Consider the following 23,616-nt stretch of genomic DNA (forward strand, 5'->3'; position numbering starts at 1 on the left):
CTGTTATAGTTACTATTCTATAGATTTGCTGAGTATGCCCACAGGAAAATTAATCTCAGGGTTTTATGGGGTGACATATGTGTACTCTGATAATAAAATTACGTTGAACTTTTGAATTTTTACCCTGTACGCCTTTAGAACGTGAAAGGACCTGAAGTATCTGGAGCAAAGCCACGCAGTCAAGGGGAGAACGTACAAACGTGGGATTGAACCAGAGTCACTGGTGTGGTAATAGTGTTAAGCTAAACGCTACTGATCTGTTTTGTTGTACAAAGGCAAAGTTTAACACACGTTTCAGCAATCTCAAGGCTACTACATTCTAAAAGCAAAATAAGAGAAGCTCGGAATCGAATGGATCTGCTGTATTTGGTAGTTTCAGTTTTCAGTCTGGTCAGCTGGGTATGGATCACTGCACAGCTGTTCCCTGCACCATTTGTGAATTCCAGCATTGTAGCTGGGGTAGAGCTACATGAGGTAGCAGGACAGTGTCAGAAAACACACGCAGGACTGAGGACATAATATAAGAATAGTACACAACCAAGTAATTTATTGTGAATTAAAGACTGGTTCAGGCCCAATGTTGGCCATGCACTTCAGGACAAAAAACAGACTTTTTTTTTCCCTTTTACACAGAGGGAGGTTGTTACCTGGAGCCAGAGGTGATGTTAAAATAAGATACAATATCTAGGTTTAAAAAGGCAGTTGAATAGGTCAATACCCTTCTGCACCTTGCCTAATGCAAGAAAATGGGATTGATATAGATGGACAAATTGGCTGGCATGGAGATGGTGGGCTGAATGGCCTGTATCTAGGCTGTACAATTCCATGAATGTGAAGTAGATGTTGGCTGCCCAGCCAGCCAAACCCAATGGATTTATACTGTGCTGGCATGGAGTTGGCAGGGCCAATGGCCCAGTTCTATGATGTACAACACCATGTGTGTGAAGGAGAGGTTGGCTGCCTGGCCCCAGCCCAGTGGATTTATACTGTGCAGAATCACAGCTACAAAATAAAAGAGGAAAAATACTCTGTTGCAGATGATGATGGAAAATGGGACAACCTGAATTACTCTTAAAAAAATAATGAGTGCAACGCTTAATTTATTAGCAAGTTATCTTGTCCACTTCACCAGCACATTGTACCAATGTCAAAAAGTATAACGTTGCAGATGCTGGAAATCTGAAATGAAAACAGAATGCTGGAAATACCCTGCAGGCCATGCAGCATCTCTGGAGAGAGAAACAGGGGTAATATTTCAGATGGATGACTATCATCTATCTTCAACATTCTTGGTTTACACTAAACACATATGGATAAAGATCACATACAACATCCAATCGCAGCAGTTATCCTGCACATTTACTAAGTAATCCATTTTAAGATCGTTATTGATAGCAATGACAATTATTATGCCTCAACCATCAGGAAGAAGCTACAGGAGCCTCAGGACTCACACCACCAGGTTCAGGAACAGTTATTACCCCTCAACCATCATTGGCTCTTGAACCAAAGGCAATAACTTCGCCTGCCCTATCACTGAAATATTTCCACAACTTGTGAACTCACTTTCAAGGACTCTTCATCTCATATTCGTTACAATAATTGTTGATTTATTATTATTCTTTCTTTTTGTATTTGCAGATTGTTGTCTCCTACACTCTGGTTCAACACCCAAGTTAGTGCAAAATTTCATTGATTCTGTTATGGCTATTATTCTATTATGGATTTATTGAGTATGCCTGCAAGAAAATTAATCTCAGGATTGTATAAGGTGACATACAGTATGGGCACTTTAATCTTCATGAATTTTGAATTTTGAAGGAAGAACAGTACCTGGGTGACATTGGGAATCCCAAGCAAAAAGGCTACAAAACAGACAGCAAGAACCACCATTTCTTTACGTCGGAAGAAGCGGAGAAGACCCTTCCCCCAGCTGTCCATTAGACTGACCACCATCACCTCCACCATGGCGAACTACGAGGACAAAATAAAGAGGTGTATTAACACAAAGAAGATGCACAGATTCAAAAACATTCACAGCAGAGCTGTTTACAGCAGGAAGAATTTGCATTAAAACTACAAACCAGAACCATCTGCATCCCTGTGTTATACTGAGAGCACTCTGCAGTTCAGAAGCATGGACGTGTTGGTAAATGGAAACGTCTCTGCTGGTTTACATACAGAAAACGGCCATAGGTAACAAGATGGCACAATCAGGCACTTTTGTTTTGATCAAAGTTGCTTGGGAGAAAATAATGGCCTGGTTACCATGGAATGACAGTCCCAGCTTGTCTTCGTGGGATCTCTTGGTTTAAAGTTTCAGTGGTAAAATGTGTACACTAGACTGGGTGCCTGAGTTTGATCCTCAGGTCTGTGGAGTGGAGCACAAACTGAAATACTTAGATTCCGGGCAGGAAAGAATCGGTTGATGCTCCAACGTCCATCTGTCGGACTGGGACATTGCGCTTTGTCATAGCCCTCACAGAAGTGAGAGTCTGCTGCAGATGGACGTATGGACTTGCGTCAAACAGGGGTAGAGAGGGCAGTCCATGCCAAAAGGCTACTGACCTAAACTGGCATAGCCATAAGATATAGGAGCAGAATTAAAACATTCGGCCCATCCAGCCTGCTCGGCCATTCCATCATGGCTGATTTATTAACCCTCTCAACTCCATTCTCCTCTAACCTCTGACCCCTTTGCTAATCAAGAACTTCTCAGCCTCCACTTTAAATAGACTTGGCTTCCACAGCCACCTGTGGCAATGAATTCCACCATCCTCTGGCTAAAGAAATTCCCCCTCATCTTTGCTCTAAAGAGACATTGTTCATTAGAAGGACATCTCTCTGTATCTGCCACCTGCCCCACTAAACAGCACGCTTATTGAAAAGTGTTGAACAGTAAGTTCCAAAGTGAATTCCGCACTCATTAATCTGTAATTGTTTTCTGACCACCGTCAGCAAGGGGAAGGCAAACAGTAATGCACAGATACTGCATCACAACTCCAGCATCCTGGGTCCAATCTTGACTTCCAGTCTGGTCTGTGTGGCGTATTCATTCTCTCCCTACAATCCATGTTTCCTCCAGGCCTTCTGGTTTCCTCCCACAGCTCAAAGTTGTACGGGCTGGTTGGTTCATTAGCCACGGTAAATTGCCCTTTTGGACAGCGGGGTCCAGGTGCGTCTTTACCAAAGGAGGTGTTTGGACCTCCTTCCCTCTGCTAGCCTGCAGGTCACCCTTGGGCAAGGTGTAGCCCCTGCCTAGTCCCCCTCCCCCCACCACTGATCAGGGTCACGTGAAACCATGGGAGCAGGTGGTGGATGGTCATATAAGCAGCTGGTGCACATCACAAGTCTTGGTTATGCGACTACTGACACCAGGCAGACAATCTCTGAAGAGTATTGATCATGGCCGGGGGTCACCTGTCTTGTAGACACTGCCCAGAAGGTGGTGATGGCAAACCACTTCTGTAGGAAACTTTGCCAAGAACAATAATGATCATGGAAAGACCATGATCATCCTTGTTATATGACATGGCACATAATGACGATGATGAAATTGCCCCTTGTGGCAGAATCGGTGGGGGGAAAGAGTTGAGAAATGCTGCTCTAGATTCACCAAGATTGCTCTAGATTCTTGAATTTGCCTTGAACAATCATAGTCATGTATAGACCACTTATACTGTAATGATGATGATGAAATTGCCCCTGGTGTGTAGGTGAGTGGTAGAACTGCATGGATTTCCTCCGCGTGCTCCGATTTCTCCCACTTTCCACAGGGTTAGGGTTAGAAAGCTGTGGGCATGCTATGTTGGAGCAGGAAGTGTGGTGACACTCGTGGGCTTCCCTCAGCTCATCCTCAGGCTGTGTTTGTCATTGACACAAAACCACCCATTTCACTGTACGCTTTGAAGTACGATACATGTGATAAATAAATCTAATCTTTATCAAGAATCTTTGCATCTTGCTTCTGGCTTCTCACCTGGCTGTCCACTCCTAAGCAAAGAAGCATGAAGAAAAAGAGAGTGGCCCACATCGGGGCAATGGGCATCGTTACAAACGCTTCTGGGTAAACAACAAACACTAGTCCCGGGCCTGCGGGAGACAGTAAGACATGGATTAGACAGAACATTGCACCACAGTCACTCCCAAACGTTCCCAACTCTTTTGGCATTGATGTAACAGCTACTATATTTCTCTGCCCAACTAGCGTGACCATGAGGCCAAGAAGGCTTGTTTAAAAATCCTACCAGTTCTCATCAGCTGCAAATGGAATTTTCCTTCTGATCCTCCCTTAAGGTTTACACTCCCTTTGCCTTGGCCTGATTGCCAAATATCGGCCCCAATTAACCCTGGTTTTTCACCTGTCCTGTACCTGCATCAGTTCTGTGAAGTATCAGCAAAGCTACAGTCTGAGTCAGGTGACAAAGCTAAACTTTCAAATGCCAACTCCCACACTTTTCCTCCCTGCTGTCTCCTCCTGACTCTATATTGTTGGTGAAGTGGTCAAATCCTACCATAGTGTTACTACTGATAAAGTAACATTCTAAAAACAAAAAGACCTTCAGACATGGCAGGAGAATTAAGTGGAGTTACATAAAGCTCTCATTTATTACCTGACAGATTTTTAATCATTTTGCATTTTCAAAGACTATGGGATACATATTGGCAGGTGGCGGGGTGGAGATACGTCTCTACCAAAGGAGGTGTGAGGTGCTCCTTCCCTCCGCTAGCCTGCAGGTCACCCTTGGGCAAGGTGTAGCACCTGCTCAGCCCCCACCCCCACCCCCACTCCGATTAGGATCGTGTGAAGCCACGGGAGCAAGTGGTGGATGGTCGTGTGAGCAGCTGGTGCACACCACAGGTCCTGGTTGTGCGACCACTGACACCAGGCAGACAATCTCTGGAGAGTATTGATAATGGCTGGGGCCACCCGTCTTGTAAGGACTCTGCCCAGAAGGCGGCAATGGCAAACCACTTCTGTAGAAAAATTTGCCAAGAACAATCATGGTCGTGGAATCATGATCGCCCAAGTCAAACGAAAGGCACAAAATAATGATGGTGAGAGATTTGTTTTATGAATTTCAGTTTTTAAAATCGATAGTCAAGAATCACAGGGGATCTGTGATAGTTACTTTTAATAAATACACATCTATCTTCTCCCACCTTGTACACTTCCAAAGCCTTGAGTTACTAATTTACTGATACTGTTGGCCCTCCATCTCTGTCTGTCCTTGGCTATCTTCTCTGAGCCCCAGGTGTGGTTCAGGGTCCTCATTTCTGCCCGCATGGTATGGTGCCCAGTTGTCTTTGGTCTCAGGTGTTCCTGGCTTGCTGGTGTTGTAAATGGAACAATTTTGGTCTTGGTCTTGGCGGTGTTCAGGGCTTCCTTCACAATGCCAGCAGCTTCCTGTTGGCCTTCACTGTTGTCGGCCGTGGAAGTCCTGGCTAGAGACTCGGGAAAACCCTCGTGCTCAGATGTAGAAGGAATCTTTATCGCTGTTTCCGTAACAGTTTTGTTTGACAAGTCAGGGCTGCTGATGAACCCCGAGATAAACCCCCAAACCTGAAAGACCAGTGGACCACTCTTGGTCTGGTGTCTACCCTATGAGTGGTTTGGCATGGCTGACCCTGGCAGAAACCAAAGCATAAAGTCTCCACTCCAGTAAACATCGCTCTCCGTGTCATTGCAGGCACGTAGCAACCAAACCAAATGACAAGTTTGTGGGCCTCGTGGAGGTTAGTTCTCACATGGGGTAGACTGGAATATTAAGTTGGCTTTGGCCCCCAAATGCCTATATAGTAAATCTATTTAGCTTTGTTAATGTGGATGAAGTCTGCGACTTATTCTACTGCAGAGAAAGCCGCATGAACAATCCAAGACCCAGGGGTGATCTGCAGACTCACCGTCAGTGGCAATATTCTCAACCGGCAGCTTGTGAATGTGGCTCATGTACCCAATGGCAGAGAAAATAACTAATCCTGCAAAGATACTTGTCAGTGAGTTTATCACTGCGACGACCACTGTGTCCCTGGGAGGAGAACAAAACCAAGTTCAGCCATGTAATGCATGCATGAGGAGAAACATCCACCAAAAATAATTTCCCATCTGTTGTTATATGCAGAGCTGGCAATTAAAGTCACAGCGTTGTATCAATTCAGAACTGGGCAACTCTTACAGGTCCTCACAAGACACCACCCTGAAAATGAGTTCCCTATGGATGTTCTGATGTGTTGTTATTCTAATATTATTGAAATATTAAATACACATGATCAAACTCTTGATCAAGGGTCTTGGCCTGAAATGTCAGCTGTTTATTCCATAAGACCACAAGATATAGGAGAAGTAGGCCATTCGGCCCATCAAGTCTGCTCTGCCATTCAATCATGGGCTGATCCAATTCTTCCAGTCATCGCCACTCCCGTCTTCTCCCCATACCCTTTGACACACCCTGGCTAATCAAGAACCTATCTATCTCTGCCTTAAATACACCCAATGACTTGGCCTCCACAGCTGCTCATGACAACAAATTCCACAGATTTACCACCCTCTGGCTAAAGTAATTTCTCCGCATCTCTCTTCTAAATGGGCGTCCTTCAGTCCTGAAGTTGTGCCCTCTTGTCCTAGACTCCCCTACCATGGGAAATAATTTTGCCATATCTAATCTGTTCAGGCCTTTTAGCATTCGGAATGTTTCTACGAGACTCCCCCTCATTCTCCTGAACCCCAGGGAATACAGCCCAAGAGCTGCCAGATGTTCCTCACACGGTAACCCTTTCATTCCTGGAATCATTCTCATGAATCTTCTCTAAACCCTCTCCAAATAAGGAGCCCAAAACAGCACACCAGTACCTTATAAAGTCTCAACGTCACATCCCTGCTCTTATATTCTAAACCTCTAGACATGAATGCCAACATTGCATTCGCCTTCTTCACCATCGACTCAACCTGGAAGTTAACCTTTAGGGTATCCTGCACGAGGACTCCCAAGTCCCTTTGCATCTCTGCACTTTGAATCCTCTCCCCATCGAAGTAATAGTCTGCCCATTTATTTCTTCCACCAAAGTGCATGACCATACACTTTCCAACATTGTATTTCATTTGCCACTTCTTTGTCCATTCCCCTAAACTATCTAAGTCTCTCTGCAGGCTCCCTGTTTCCTCAACACTACCCACTCCTCCACCTATCTTTGTATCATCGGCAAATTTAGCCACAAATCTATTAGTACCACAGTCTAAATCACTGACATCCACAAATCCATTAATCCCATATTCCTATCCACAGATGCTGCCTGACCTGCACATCGTGTGTATTGTTGTAGATTTCCAGCACCTGCAGTACCTCTTGTGTCTATGTCCTAACTGAATCTCTGCCAAGTTATTGTATACTCATTCCCTTGTCCGTTGCACCTCTTCAAATGGATGCTCTCATACATCTTTGGATTGAACTAAATTGCTCACATTTCTACCCAGGTGACCTGCAGACTACAGTTCCCCCCCGCACCATGTCAAACACTGTCTCTTTTCTTCATTAAGTGTCCTTTCAATTATCTTGTGCATGCACAATCCATTACATATTTGCACGTTGATTTCTTGAACCCAATGTTTGGATGATGATTTCAGTGACGGGCCAAATTGGACAGGGTGGGTAGGGGCTGAATCGAGGGGTGGGGTCCAGCCCCCAGAACGTATTGAAGCAACTGAACCTGATGTTTGGACCAGAACGATTCAGGCGCCGGGCCAGATTGAAAAGGTCAGGGTGTCGGGGCCCAAGACGAGAGATGGATCTCACTGATCCGCTCCGTGCTGAACTACGGGTCTGTGGACAGACTTGCTTTGTGGACTTCAGTTCAGAACGCTATTTGCTTGCATTTATTGTTTGTATGATTCATTCTTTTTTCTCTCTGTACATTGGGTGTTTGAAAGTCTGTTTTTTTAAAAAAAAAATGTGCTCTTTTGGGGTTCTTTGTCTTGTGGCTGCCTGCAAGGAGACAAATCTCAAGGTTGTGTAATGTAGACATACTTTGAACTTTGATATCATTCACTGTTTAAATATTTAACTCTGCGGACAGAATTTCTTCAGTGGCTGCAAGTTCTGACTACTTTACCCAAGCAGGGATTCATTACTTGTGAATCCCTCACAAAGAAACTTCTTTCATCACATTTGACTCTGCTGGTGTTCCTAACATACAAATGCTACCATTTTTAATATAAGCACTGATCAGAAGTTCAGTTTCTTACTTGAGGATGTTGTTATCGAACTTGTTGTAACTGGCCAAAGATACCATGCTGCCAAACCCAATTCCGATCGAGTTAAAAATCTGTGCGGCAGCGTTCACCCATACCTGTGGCAAGAATGCAGACAGTTAAGAATGATATACAAATAATATACTGTATATAAAATATAAACAAATTTCACAACATACATCAGTGATCATAAAACTGCTTCTGATTCTATGGACAGAGGTGGTGGTACGTTAGCATCAGTCAGTGATAATGGGAAAAATATTGCAGATGCTAAAATTCTGATATTAATTTTCTTTCCCTCTCCATGAAGGCTTTGGCATCTGCCAAGTCAACATAGGGAATAAGAATAGGCTATTTGGCCCTTTTGTCCAGGAGGTCCAGACCTTGTCGTGAAGAACCTTTTTGGAGGCTTGCATGCCTCCATGATCTGGAGAGCTATGTTGGCTGGAGTCTGGGCTTTGGGCTTTGTGCTTTGGCTCTTGGTATGGTCACCCATGGCAAACAGGTCAAAGGGTAGAGGGCAGACTAAGAGTGGTCCACTGGTCCTCCAGGTTCAGGGGTTTGGCTCAGGGCCAAAAAGCCTGACTGGTAAAACAAAATTGTTATGGAAACAGCAATGAAGACTCCTTCTACATCTGTGTGTGATGGTATTCCTGAGTCTCCACCCGGGACTTGCATGACTGACAGTAATGAAAATGAAAACCGAGATACTGACATGATGAAGGAAGCCCTGAACAGCACCAGAGATGGAGGACCTTCATTGCTGCCTTAAACGCCAGCCACGTAACAGGCAAAGAAAAAAAATCAGCCCTTCGAGCATGCACTGCCATTCAATATGATCAAGGTTGATCTCGTTTCTGTCTCCTGTTCCCTGATGTCTTTACAAGACATTCATCTGCTTCCTGCTTTAATTTATTCAGCACCACAGCCTCTGCAGTCACATGTGGTGTGAAATTCCACACGTTACCACCTTGTGCAGACCGATGTGGTGTGAAATCCCATACGTTACTACCCGTGTTGTCCTTATCCTGACACTAACATCTCATTCCAAATCAAAACTAACCCATTCTTAACCATAGGGAATATTCCCTGTATCTTGTCAAAACTTAGCAGTATCTTATAAACTATAAGGGGATGCCTCTCTTTGATCTAAACTGAAGTTCATGCTGAACTGGTCAACCCAGTCTCTCCTCATGCAAAACCCCTGCCACATCACCAAATTTCTAAGCCCAAATTCTTTTACTACCAAAACCCATGTTTTCACTTGACATAACCCTCTGGTTAGGAAGGTAAACCTAGTTTCATGTGCCTTGTAAATCATCCTGCTCACTTCCCTCCTATCTAACAACATGAGGTGCATGCACCAGTTTTCCTTTCCTTCTCTCTCACATCTTTTGCCTTTTATATCCAACTTTCCTTCTCCAGTGTGGAAGGTACCCACAGTCCAGAGGGTGACAAGGACCCTCATAACTCTGGTAACCAGGTTGGATCCTTACAGTGCGCAGCTTGCATGTTCTGGCGGCCACTACATTCCCTTCGCTTCTCTGGTTTCCTTTTAAATGCCTACAGTGTGCTAGTTGCTAGGTTACTCGGCCACTGTACATGATTCCCAAGGGTTCAGTATGAAAGAGAGAGTGGAAACAGAGGATGGGATTACTCAGTGAGTTGGCACAGGACAGGGCAGCACAGCCAGCACAACGTTGTACAGTACAGACGATCCAGGTTCAATCCCCCACCGCTGTCTGTACGTTCTCCCCGTCACTGCATGCTTTCCTCCAGGTGCTCCAGCTTCCTCCCACAGTCCAAAGGCCTACGGGTCGGTAGGTTAATTGGTCATTGTAAATTGTCCAGTGATTAGGTTAGGGTTAACTTGGGGGTTACTGGGAGAGGAGCAGAAGTGGCGACACTATTGTTTCTATCTGAGGTATCATAATAGCCCTTCCTTTTCTTTTCCTTAGTTTTCTTTTAGTTTGGGTAGATCAGTTTTTTTTTAAAAAGGGGATGTATATTTTTTTCTTCTGTTTTTTTTAAACAATATTTTTGTATTTTATGTATACTCTTTATATATTTTATTGTTAATTTGTGAGATTTTGGGAGGTTTACTAACTATGTGTTACCTGACTGTATACTTTTATAATATAATTATTATTAATTAATACAATCCCAATTGCTCTGTACTTTTTTGTAATGTGTATGATGTTGAAACTAATAAAAAGATTGAAAAAGAAAAAGAAATTGGGGGTTACTGAGCAGTGCAGCTCGAAGGGCCAGAAGGACCTGTTGTGCACTGTATCTCAATCAATCAATAAAAGATTCATGGCAGACTGAATGGCCCCATTCTGTAGAAGAAAATATAAAAATGAAATATGAAAGGTGGTCTTCTACTAAAGTCCTGGTCCTGCCATTTTAAAATACAATATACTTCCTTCCTCCTCACAACTCTGAAAACAAAAATCTACCGGAGAATAATCTGAATTGGGGCCACAAGGTCTTTTGAATGGACAAATGTAATCACAAAGCTGCAGCAAACTGCACAAAATGTTGGAGGAACTCTGCAATTCTGGCAGTATCTATGGAGGGGAATAAAGAGTTGACATTTCAAGTCAAGACCCTTCTTGGTAACTCTTTATTCCACTTCACAGAAGCTGCCTGACCTGCCGAGTTCCTTCAGCATCTTTTACATGCCGGCATCTGCAGAATCTGTCGAGGCAGCAACCTAGTGGACAACTACAGAACTTTCCAGTGCTGGCAAAATCAAAACACAGCAATCACTCTGGTAGGTACCTGGACTTCTAGTAGCTTGCTCCAGTTGGGTCTGAGGAAGAAGAGGATTCCATCCTTGGCTCCTGGTAGTTGGATGTTGTTGATCAGCAGAATCATTAAGATGAGGTATGGAAAAACGGCTGTAAAATACACAACCTAGGAAGATAGAGGATAGAATAGATTGGTTCTAACCTGATTCACAACAGGGTCCTACATAAATAATAAAAACACTTAATGTCCTTTTACATTCATCATCATGTGCTGTGTCGTATGACATAGGCGATCACGGTCACATGACCATGGTGGTTTTTGGCAAATTTTTCTACAGAAGTGGTTTGCCATTTAATATTCTAGAATATTTGGGGACTGTAGAATTCAAAGAGTAAAAATATGCGCAACTTTCTGCCTGGAAAGCAGGAAGTTTTTCACATTCAGTGAGTGCAAGTGGGTGGCTTATTTCCCCACTCAGTGAACTTCATAGTAATGATTTGTAATGGAGTCTCAGACACCAAGAACTGTTATTCAGGAAAAGCCTAATTTTTTAGTTCTGACATAAATGATCAAGGATCAGCTTTATTTGTCATATACATTTACAGGTATTACAGGTACTGCTGTGGTGTGTTGAAGCACCATGGAACAAAAAAACATCATTATCATTATGTGCTGTGTCGCAGTACATGGGTGATCACAGTCTTGGGACCATGATTGTTCTTGGCAAAGTTTTCTACAGAAGTGGTTTGCCATCGCCTTCTTCTGGGCAGTGTCTTTACAAGACAGGTGACCCCAGCCATTATCAATACTCTTCAGAGATTGTCTGCCTGCGTCAGTGGTCACATAACCAGGACTTGTGATCTGCACCAGCTGCTCATACAACAATCCAGCACCTGCTCCCGCGGCTTCACACGATCCTAATCGGAGTGGGGGTGGGGGGCTAAGCAGGTGCTACACCTTGCCCAAGGGTGACCTGCGGGCTAGTAGAGGGAAGGAGCACCTCACACCTCCTTTGGTGGAGACGTATCTCCACCCTGCCAGCCAACAACAGCAACATTCCAATTCTAAAGAATAAATAATTATATAAAAATAAAGTGAGAAGGATGGGTATGGAATAAAATGTGTATAAATACCATACAGTGTAAACAGCATTACACTGAGTGGTTTAAAGTGTTTACAGTGCAGTGATTGAGGTAACTGATAAAGGAGGGTGGGGGAGCCACCTAGAATATTTGATCAGATTAACTACCTTTTCAGATGGGCGTGAGGTTTTTGTTTTAATAGCCTGATAGCGCTCCCCCAAGGGGAGCTTTTGGGAAAAGCACTTTGCCGGTTGGGTAGAATGGGTAATGATCTCTCCTGACTGCATCGTTGTCCTGGAGGCATTCAAGTCTGACAGCGATGACAGACTGCAGTCCTGACAGTTTGCAAGAAGATGCTGCACCAAATCAGACAGTAATGGCTGGCCCGTTGACAATATTTACCTCTGCGCTACTTAAGCCCTTGTTTATATAACGGAGATAAAACAGAATTGCTGGTCACACAGTAGTCAAATTAAACGTGGAATGATAGACTTTCATCCGGCGTTCAAATAAAGGATCAATACTTTCTGTGAAGTATTCACTTGCAAGCTTTTAAGTTGAAACAGTTCCCTTCCCTTTTGCCCTTTCTCACCTTTCCCGTTGATTTCACTCCTTTGAATATACAGAAGTAAACAATGATCCAGGACACGAGCAGAAGGCCAAACAAGCTCCAGCGGATGCTGCCAATCTCTTCAATCCCATTACTCATCTCCAGCAATCTGTAACTGTTTAAAAAGTGAACGTGTGCAACTTTTAGTTACTTCTGTGGCATTCACTTTAACATTTAACAGCATGTTTATTTTTCAGGACGTTGTGATGAACTGCCCTATCACAGAGACAGAATAGGAAGGTGTGTCACACTTCACACCCAATAAACACCATCTAGGAAATACATGCCAGTACTTTAGGAGTTACAGTGGAATTCTGCCATACACAACCTTAGAGTTTGATGACAAAACATCTTAACCCCACTAACCTCCGTGGCCTTCAGCATCCTGATAACGAGGCTCAAAGCACGCTCCTGATACAAACACCTTATCTTCTGCCTGGAGATCTTGTAGCCTAGAGGATTCACTATTGAATTCTCCTACTTTAGATCATTCCCTCCCATACCTTGGGTGGTAGGGTATAGGGTGCATATACGTCTCTACCAAAGGAGGTGTAAGGCACAGCTTCCCTCTGCTAGCCGCAGGTCACCCTTGGACAAGGTGTAGCACCTGTTTTGCGCCCCCCCCCCCCGCCGCCACCCTGGTCAATGTCGCGTGAAGCCATGGGAGCAGGTGGTGGATGGTCGTTATCACAAGTCCTGGTTATGTGACCACTGACAACAGCAGAGAATCTCTGGAGAGTACTAATAATGGCTGGGGTCACCTGGCTTGGAATGGCACTGCCTAGAAGGCAGCAATGGCAAACAACTTCTGTAGAAAAATTTGCCAAGAACAATCAAGGTCACGGAAAGACCATGATCACCCACTTTATATGACAACAGCACATGATGATGATGTCATTCAACAAGGCACAATGATGATGATGCTCTCATTCTGTCTGTGACAGAACTGCCCATTTCTGTCGGCATCTATCACTGCTCCTGACTCAGCCTTTCTGAATCCTTGCCTACTGGACACATCTCATAGTAATACACAAGAGACAGAAGCAGAACCTGTTTCCAAAGGCAAAACCAACCCATTCGGTGTCCTCTCTGTAGGTCAGCGGTCCCCAACTACCGGGCCGTGGACTGGTACCGGGCCGCAAAGCATGAGCTACCGGGCCGTGAGGAAACAATATGATTTGGCGATATGAGTCAGCTGCACCTTTCCTCATTCCCTGTCACGCACTGTTGAGCTTGAATGCATGCTTGGTCATTACCCGCACGTCATCCATATCAGCGCGGGAAGGAGATCAACTCCTCGAGCTTTCAAATGACGACGGGTTGAAAAGTATGTTTGACATAACATCTATGCCGGCATTCTGGATCAAAGTCAAGGCTAAATATCCTGAGACAGCCATGAAAGCACTGAAAACGTTGCTTCCCTTTCCAACATATCTCTGCAATGAATGCGACGAAAACTAAATTGCAGAATAGACTGGACATAAGGAACCTCCTTCGAGTATCACTGTCTCCCATCACCCCTCGATGGGACCGTCTTGTTGCAGGAAAACAAGCTCAGGGCTCCCACTGATTCAGCAATATTGGTGTGTTGCAATGATTTTATATGTTCATACGGGGAAAATATGTGCTGTGTGTTTAATATCCAAACGTTACTTAAAATGTTATGATGCTATTGACTTACTTATATAACCATATAACAATTACAGCACGGAAACAGGCCATCTCGGCCCTTCTTGTCTGTGCCGAACGCTACTCTCACCTCGTCCCACCGACCTGCACTCAGCCCATAACCCTCCATTCCTTTCCTGTCCATGTACCTATCCAATTTTTCTTTAAATGATAATATCGAATCTGCCTCTACCACTTCTACTGGAAGTTCATTCAATACTTACTTCAAGCTCCCCTGTCCTCCCCTGATAATTGACTTATCGCTATATTAATGCGAGGAAAATATGCACTGTGTGTTTAATATTAAATTTGTTAGATAAACCCTTTTAAAAACAAAATTGAGTGTATTAGCCACTTATCACCTATATTCTGGTTGTGATTAACACCACCCCCCCGAACAGAATTGCCAAAAACGATTTGTAGAAACGCGCAAATCACGCATGCGCACTGGTGCCCGCGCAAGACTTCATGATCATTGTAATCTCTAGGTAAACAACGTATTTGACTGCTACTCTTGTCCGTTGGCAACCCTACACCGTCCCCCACCCCCCCGGGTCAGCCGGTCCGCAAGAATATTGTCAATATGAAACCGGTCCGCAGTGCAAAAAAGGTTGGGGACCCCTGCTGTAGGTTATATACTGTTTACGCTAATTCCTCTCACACCTTCTCTGCAACTGAAAACTATTTCCCAGTCATGAGAAGAGTGCGAGACCGGAAATATTTACACTGCTCTTCCTTCCACAGACGTGGCCTGATCTGCTAAGAGCTTCCAACATTTCCCATTTTAACTCAGATGTTGCCCATCTGCCTGGGATGTGCATTAGATTACTAATTTAATTGGTTTGGCACAACACAGCAGGCTGAAGGGCCTGTTCCTGTGCCATGTTCTATGATGGTTCTGGGCCTGTACTCACTCGAGTTTAGATGAGGAGGGGAATCTCATTAAAACCTATCAAATATTGTAAGGCCTGCATAGAGTGGATGTGGAAAGGAGAAGCCAGTATCTGTGGGTTTGAGTTATATGAAGTCCATTTATCTTTGATTTGGAGTGTATTGAATTTAGAATCCTATAGCCTTGAATGCAGAAATGTAGAAACTTGGAAAGGATGTTTCCTACTGTGGGGGAGCCTAGGACCAGAGAGCACAGCCTCAAAATACAAAGGTGTCCACCCAACATGGCGTTACCCTGAAGGTAGGTGTTTCAGGTTGAAACCTTGAGAGGCAAAGGTAGGGTGGAGGCACACTGTCTTTTTCATAGGATTGGGGAATCAAGAACAAGAGGGTGTAGATTGAAGGTGAGAGGGCAAAATTTTAAACGAGCACGTGAGGGACAACTTCCACACGGAGGATGGCGTGTAGTCACGAGAATGAAAGGGTCATCATCTGAGCAGTGATTGAAAGCTCGGGGCCTGTACTCGCTGGTAATCCGAAGAATTTGGTGGGGGGGAATCTCATTGAAACCTATCAAATGTGAAAGGCCGAGATTAAGTGGATATGGCGTGGATATTTCCTTTCATTGGGGAGTCTAGGACCAGAGGACACAGCCTCAAAACAGCAATATCTCCATTTAGAATGGAGATGTGGAGGAATTTCTTTAGACAGACAGACAGACATACTTTATTGATCCCGAGGGAAATTGGGTTTCGTTACAGTTGCACCAACAACCAAGAATAGAGTATAAATTAGCCATAAAGTAGAGAATTTGTAGAATTCATTGCCACAGGCAGCTGTGGAGGCCAAGTCATTGGGTATATTTAAAGTGGAGGTTGATAGGTCGTTGATTAGTAAAGGTGTCAAAGGTTACGGGGAGAAGGCAGGAGAATGGGGCCGAGCAGGAAAATAAATCAGCCATGGTCAAACGGTGCAGCAATCTTGAGGGGCCAAATGGACTAACTGTTTCTATTTCACATGAGCTGTGGGGGGCGAGACCCAAGGAGAAAATACACACTCAAAAGGATGCATCCTTATGGCCATATCAAAGGAGTTTCTTTCCGCAGTGGAAAATTACTTCTGGAGATAATTTCTTTGCATTGTAGAAAGACAATGAACAGGCACAACAAGTAATATTGATAATATCCGACAGGGGGACTGGATTATAGGGAGAGGCAAGTTTTCACAAATATGGAAAGTGGAATATCTATGGAATGAGCTGCCAGAGAAAGGTACAATTTATTTATTTGAGATACAGTGTGGCTAGCCCTGGGAGCTGCATCACCCAATCCCCCAACTTAATCCTGCCCTATTCATGGGACAATTTACAATTAACCTACCAACCAGTAGGTCTTTGGACCGTGGGAGGGAACCTACACTGTCACGGAGAGAACGTACAAACTCCTTACAGGCAATGGCAGGCATTGAACCTGGGTTGCCTGTACTGTAAACCATCATGCTAACCACTATGCTACAGTGCAACCCCCAGCTTACAGGAAACACATGGTCAGGGACACAGATAGGAAAGGTTTAGAGCAGGGCTTCTCAACACTTTTTATGCCACGGACCCCTACCATCAACTGAGTGGACCCCGAATTGGGATCCCCGGGTTTAAAGGGATATGGGCCAATGCTCGCAAATGGGACTAGCTTAAGTGGCACAGATTAAGTTAGGCTGAAGGTTAAGCAATAGCAGGGGCAATGAGCTGGTACAATTACCAAAGAGTAACCAGACAGATCATAGATGGCACTGTAACTGTCCAGAGTATTTGCAAATAACTTAACATGGGATAGAAAGTCCCATGTCCAAATTTGCAAATCACACAATTATAATAAATTTTAAAGTTATTAAAAGATTACACGACCGACCAAAACAGATCTCAATGCAGGTAAAAGTAGGATATCCACTTTGGATTTGAAACAATCAGAATCAGGTTTAATTATCACCGGCATATGTCATGAAATTCATTGTTATGCAGCAGCAGTACAATGCAATACATAAAAAATAAATTTACTGTAATTTAGTTTTTATTATATATATTAAACCAGTTAAATTAAATAAGTACTGTAAAATGAGAAAAAAAAAGTAGTGAGGTAGTATTCATGGCAGAGGGAAAGAAGCTGTTCCCGAATCGTTAAGCCTGGAAGGAAACTACTCTGTCCAAGTGCCCATGTACATTAATCATTGAAATAAAAAAAACTTTTCCCTTTTTATTGTGCTTTAGTGCCCTGTACTGTTTAAAGTCCTCACATGTGGTCTTACCAGGGTGATTGGTAGGTGTGATGCCTAGTGTTCAGGACAAATCCACACTGGCATTCTATTAGTCTTTCTGATTATTAAGCATCAAGCACAGAAAGTAATCAATGTAGGCAGGAATATAATGGTTCAGAAAATAAAGTTCCTGTTGATCCTAGGTTAATTGTTAACTTTAAATTGGAGACTGATAACCAAAGCCATTATAACAATAAAACAGATATATGGATATAGGTCACAAAGCTATAACAACTTCACTGAATAATGGAAGTGTGAAGGTCTAAATTCTTTGTGTCTCTTTCTATGCTTCCGCAATGGGGTTCGCAACCAGGGGTCTATGGACCCCTTGCTAATGGTATTGGTCCATGGCATAAAAAGAGTTGGGAACCCCTGTTCTACAGGAAGCTTGTACATCTACAACTTGCACGTGTGTATCCAATGCAAAATAGTCATCAAGATGTCAGATTCATGGAGCAAAACTGCATGGGTACAGTCCCCTTGGCCCACCAAGTTCTTGCCGAACTTGGTGAGAACGCAGCTAGTCATGGAAGTGGGAAATCGTACTGGAGATTTGCCATTCCAGAACCTTACGAACATCCACAATGCTATTCTTAGAAGTCAAGTGTTATGAAGAAGACAGATAGAAGAAAGAAAAACAATTGGAGAAACAGAACCATTGGTGATGTCCTGATCTGGGGGAAAACAACACTGCAGGCTTGTAAAAAAGAAGGAAATATCTCCAAACAACATTGAGAGTAATGCTGGTGCCTTGGCGTCACACATTTGGGTAGGGTGAATGAAAAGAAAAGAAAGTTGAAGCAAGGGTCACTCCCATGTTGGATATTTATTCAGCAGGTACATTTTAGAGAAAGACAGACTCATAACTGGAACTGCATATTTTACAATATCCAAACAGTTCATTTTTTCCCCTATTTTGACATTTCCGTGTTGTACTTACTCAAAAAATTGTTGACTGGCTGATTTGAGGTAGGTGGCATTCCCAGGAAATCCACTGGAGCAATTTTCCACCACGTTCCATGTATTGTTGCAGCTTTGCCAGGGCAGTGTTGACCGAAAGGAGTTGAAGAGGTAGTACAGAGCCCAGGTGATAATAACATTGTAATAAGTAGAGAGCAAGAATGAAATGACAACTGTCGCCACGCCGACACCTGCACAACATTAGAGAGAAAGTCATTAACAGAAGAATGGTACGATGAACATTTGTGCCCCTGGCTGAGTCACGGTGAGCTTGAAGTTCCAATATGAAGCCTTGCTCATGGATGAAAACCAACTTCATTAACCATATGAGGACTGTGTGGCTGCTCCACACTTAAATGTTGTTAGTGGAAAGCAGTACAGGTAACAAACACTCCAAATCAAAGCTCTCCTCCCCCTTTTCCACCCATGGCGGACGATGAAAGGGGATAAAATAATTTAGACGATACTTTTGAAGTGTCTATTTGGTCTTCTCTTCCCTCATGCCCAACTGCCCTTGCCCAAAGGCAATTGGTTCAGAGGTTTTCTACTGAAAGGAAGTGGGTAATTGTAAATTTTAGTGAGTCTAGTTCAAGTTATCATCATCGAGTGAATGCTACGGATAGGTTCAACTGCACTGTGCTTTCAGATCAATTCCAATCCTCAAAACTTGGCTCACTTGGATCACAAAACAGACACTAGATTATCTCACATATTCAGCCACATCTAATGAGCCTGTTTTGTACATTAGGTAGCAAAACGGTCAAGAGACGGTCAAGTGCCAAATGAAGCATCCATAGATAGGTGTCACTAGTAAATGAAGACAAATATACGCAGAACTCAAATTCATCATGCACAACCCTCAACACATCAATCAAATCTGTCTTAATCCTGTTTCACTGTAGCATGTTCTTCCAAAGCAACACATACACACACAAAATACTGGAGGAACTCAACAGGTCAGGCAGCATCTATGGATGGGGAATAAACAGTTGCCGTTTTGAGCCGAGACCCTTCATCAGGACTGGAAAGGAAGGGGAGTGTGGGGGGGGGGGGGGAGCCAGCCAAATGGAATGGTGGGGGGTGGGGAAGGTGGATACATGTTTGAGAAGTTGGAGAGCAGCAGAGATGATAGTGGGGAGTAGTGAGAGTGGGTCTCACTGAAGAGAAGATTTAAATTTCTTCAGAGAAGATATCCCTCGAAGAGAATCTTCTCTTTAACGCAAGTTCAGTGAGACCCCCTGTCGCTGCTACTTACTGTGATCCCTGCTGCCTTCTGACTCCTTGACCATGTATCCACCTTTCTATTCTGGCATCTTTCCCCGCGCCCCCCCCCCCCCGCTTCCTTTCCAGTCCTGAAGAAGGGTTTCAGTTCGAAATGTCTATTGCTTATTCATTTCCATAGATGCTGCCTGACCTGCCAAGTTCCTCCAGCACTTTGTGCTGCTTTGGATTTCCAGCATCTGCAGAATTTCTCTTATTTATAATGTTCATCCATGGGCTTTTCTTCTATAACTATGACATTGTTTATGAGACATTCTGATGAGAGACCAGAATTCTGGAATTCTTCCTGGCCACAAACACATCAATTGGGCAGCAAGTGCAAGGGAGTACAATCTCCAGGACTTTCTCAACATTGGAGGGCATGAGGTTGGGATGCGCTGCCACTGCCCTCTACAAGCTAAAATGTAAGTGGTCAGATCTAGAGGTTCAATAACATGCTGGACTCCGAGGACGAAGATGCTCTTGGAAATTTCCCCTCCTGTAGTTCACTTACTCAACCACTGTATGACATACATAACTTAGACCGGGGTTTCTCAACTTCTTCTATGTCGTGGACCCTATCATTAACTGAATGGTCCATGGACCTCAGGTTGGAAACCTCTGAGCTAGAGGCAGGGTCACAGATTTGTAAGACTGATTAGCTGTGTCACATTGGTCCCTCATTGTCAGTTGTACAAGACCCTCTATTCTCTTCTGCACTCTTCACCGAGCAAACGTTCATGGAAATGCAGTAGTGATTCATTTACGGCAGGTCCTGCTTTTGGGTTTGAATTCTTGAACCAGTTCCTTTGAGCCTACCAGATGTAGCAGTAATGTCACACTGCATGGAGAGAATTGCTTGTCAGGGAACATGACCTCATTTCAGTGACACATACCACTGCTGAAAAAGGACAACATCTACAATAGGTAGGTCAGGAAGGTTTCAGATTGGTTATTACTCTGTTTTAAGCAAACTCTAGCAGCAACAACCTCAAGGTTTTAGCTGGAAGAGCCTACGCTAATTTTAACTCCCACATAATAAAGGGCTGAAAGATAAAGGAATGCCCATACACTTCTGAGATAGCACAGCAGAAATGAATAACAATGAGAGACAGTCAATACCAACAAATCTCCAATTTAATTCAGGTCGTTGGTTCTTCCATCAGCTCTAATGGAAGATAAAAGAGTGGCCAATTTTTTATTTCCATTGATCGGTTGGGTTCTGCTTCACATTTCTTAACAAGAGCATCTTGCTGTCATTACTACATCAGTGGAGATATGATTGTTTAGACTGCTTACAGAACAATCCATGAGCTGACCACAAGGGCCCTTACAATGTACAGCCTCCTGGGGTTGTTCAGCATCAGGCATTCAAACCCAGCGAGATGGTCCGTCTTTACCTGGCATCTTTGTGGTCCTCGGCGTCAGAATCCCAAGTCACAACTAAATTAGCAAGTTCTTTGAGATATAGCTTCGACAGAAGTTTTCCCATGTGATGGCCTTCTTCCAGTCTTGAACATAGAACACATTTGGTAAGATATTATCACTATCATGTCATATTTCCTACAACCCAGGAGACCAGATGGACCATCAAGTCCATGCAGTCTCCCACTCATTTCTACGTATCTCACTCCCTCTTACATGTTAATTACTGACCACTACATCAGCTCCTGCCACTGATTTGTGCTGGACTAACTTAAGTTAGTTACTGCCTGTTACACCACTGGTGTTCAGGGCAGCAATGAAAGTCTCCATCTCTGGCAGCGTTCAGGGCTTCCTTCATCGCGTCAGTAGCTTCCTCTCGGTTTTAACTGTCAGTCATGTAAGTCCCAAGTGGAGACTCAGGAAATCCATCGCACTCAAATGTAGAAGGATTCTTCATTGCTGGTTCCGTAACAATTTTGTTTTACCAGTTGGGTTGTTGGCCCTGAGCTGAACCCCCAAACCTGGAGGACCGGTGGATGACTTTTAGTCTGGCCTTTGCCCTTTGACCTGTTTGGCTTTGGTGACTATCAAAAGCTAAAGCATAAAGCCCTGACTCCAGACAACATAGCTCTCTGGATCATTGAGGCATGCGAGTCTTCCAACCCAATGACAAGGTTGTGGTCCTCCTGGAGGGGGTAATTTAAGGTAACTAATTAATGTACTAACTTGCATATTTTTGAGATTGGGAGGAAAATGGAACCCACAAGGTCAGAGTGAGAACCTGCAAACTCCACTCAGAAAGCACCAGCAGGTCAGTACTGAATCTAGATCACTAGAGGTGTGTGACTGCTGTATGAGCTGCAGCACCATTCCAATGTTCCTCTTTTACCTCGTGATGCCATGAAATCTTATAGAAAGCAGCTTCCACTCATGTTAGAGGCACCGATCTTTTGCAGTCAGCACTGCTTTATCTCAGAAATATTGGGCAGCATACAAGGATTTCTTGGAGAGGCTAGAGCAGGACCTCCACCTGCTTTAGTGCAAAACCCAGGCACTGTTGGTCTGGTATCGTTTAGGAGGTTCTCCTCCAAGTAACAAGAGATCAAAACAGAGACGGAAAACACCTAAACAAGCCCCTTAGGCATCTGAGGTTCCCCCTGTACCTGCCAGTAATTGCACATTAGGCTTTCATTCTGAAGCATGGGGAAATGATTAACTAGTTGTTGGCAGATGGCTTCTCTCCTCAAGTCAGATTTCCTGGGATCTGGAGCTAATGTTAAGGTATCCCATGAGCAGTTTGTACCCAAGCATTGTGCAGTCCAGATTAGCTCAGGTAGCTTTGATTATCTGAATGCACCAAAGTTCATTATGCACTATGTTATGACACAGCTGATCATGGTCCTCTATCCGTGATCACGATTGTGCTTGGCAAAATTTGCTACAGAAGTGGTTTGCCATTGTCTTCTTCTGGGCAGTGCCTTTGAAAGATGGTTGACCCCAGCCGTTATCAATACTTTTCAGAGATTGGCTGCCTGGCGTCAGTGGTCATCTGACCATCCACTGCTCCCATGGCTTCATGTAATCCTAATCGGTGCGGGGGGGGGGGGGGCTAAGCAGGTGCTACACCTTGCCCAAGGGTGACCTGCAGGCTAGCAGAGGGAAGGAGTGCCTTACACCTCCTTTGGTAGAGATGCATTTCCACCTTGCCACCGCATCAAGTAATACTCACAAATCTCCCAGCTTTAACAGCTGTCCCACGAAGTTGCTTGGGAGAGATTGCAGGTTCAACTCAGAAAGATAGGCCTTAAAAAGAAGGCCCAATAAACCATTCACAGTAGAGTAGTTTGTTTTGAATCTCCTTATTCTTTTTTGTAGATTATATGCTAAATTACTTTCAGAGTATGATTATTCATCAGGAGCACTGATGCCAGGCAACAGGCCAGGGAAGATGTCTGGCTTCTTCTTAAAGAACAGTAAAGAAACTGTTGAGATTTTAAATCATCAGATGTCATTCTGAGAATTCAGAAAAATTAAGTTTGGTGGATTGAGTCAAGTAAAATGGAGAGAACTCTCGGCATCCACTGCTCTGTATTTCGGTATTAAAGCCTGATCTTCAATTCAAGCTTCACTGTAGTCAAAATCAAACTGGCAGCTCCAGAGAACTCGACGCTTAAAGAGAAAAACACACAGTTTGCTGGAGGAACTCAGCGAGACAAGCAGCATTGTTCAGGTGAAAGAAACTGCTACTGTTTTGGGTCAAAACCATGACTCAAAAATAACTTCAAGTTTCAGCATCTGCGGCCTCTTGTGCTTCCTTCTTAAGAAAAACTTTATCGCAAGTTTACAATAGTTCCAAATCAGATACACAATAGCTCCGCAACTGGTGTCAACTGACACTGCCCCAAAATAAA

General features: G+C 43.8%; 1 protein-coding gene across 1 annotated transcript in view; it reads right to left on the reverse strand.

Annotated features, from left to right (window-relative positions):
* Positions 1-23,616, reverse strand: part of LOC134338536 (sodium- and chloride-dependent GABA transporter 1-like) — a 92,949-nt gene that overhangs the window by 31,324 nt on the left and 38,009 nt on the right. The window contains exons 3-9 of the mRNA XM_063034431.1: positions 18,501-18,711; positions 12,674-12,806; positions 11,030-11,164; positions 8,240-8,343; positions 5,905-6,029; positions 3,980-4,092; positions 1,834-1,974 (exon numbers count right to left, since the gene is read on the reverse strand). Of these exons, the coding sequence (XP_062890501.1) occupies positions 1,834-1,974; positions 3,980-4,092; positions 5,905-6,029; positions 8,240-8,343; positions 11,030-11,164; positions 12,674-12,806; positions 18,501-18,711 (962 nt within the window). The remainder of the gene's footprint in view (positions 1-1,833; positions 1,975-3,979; positions 4,093-5,904; positions 6,030-8,239; positions 8,344-11,029; positions 11,165-12,673; positions 12,807-18,500; positions 18,712-23,616) is intronic.

The sequence above is a fragment of the Mobula hypostoma genome, chromosome 27 (genome assembly GCF_963921235.1).
Source record: "Mobula hypostoma chromosome 27, sMobHyp1.1, whole genome shotgun sequence".
NCBI lineage: Eukaryota > Metazoa > Chordata > Chondrichthyes > Myliobatiformes > Myliobatidae > Mobula > Mobula hypostoma.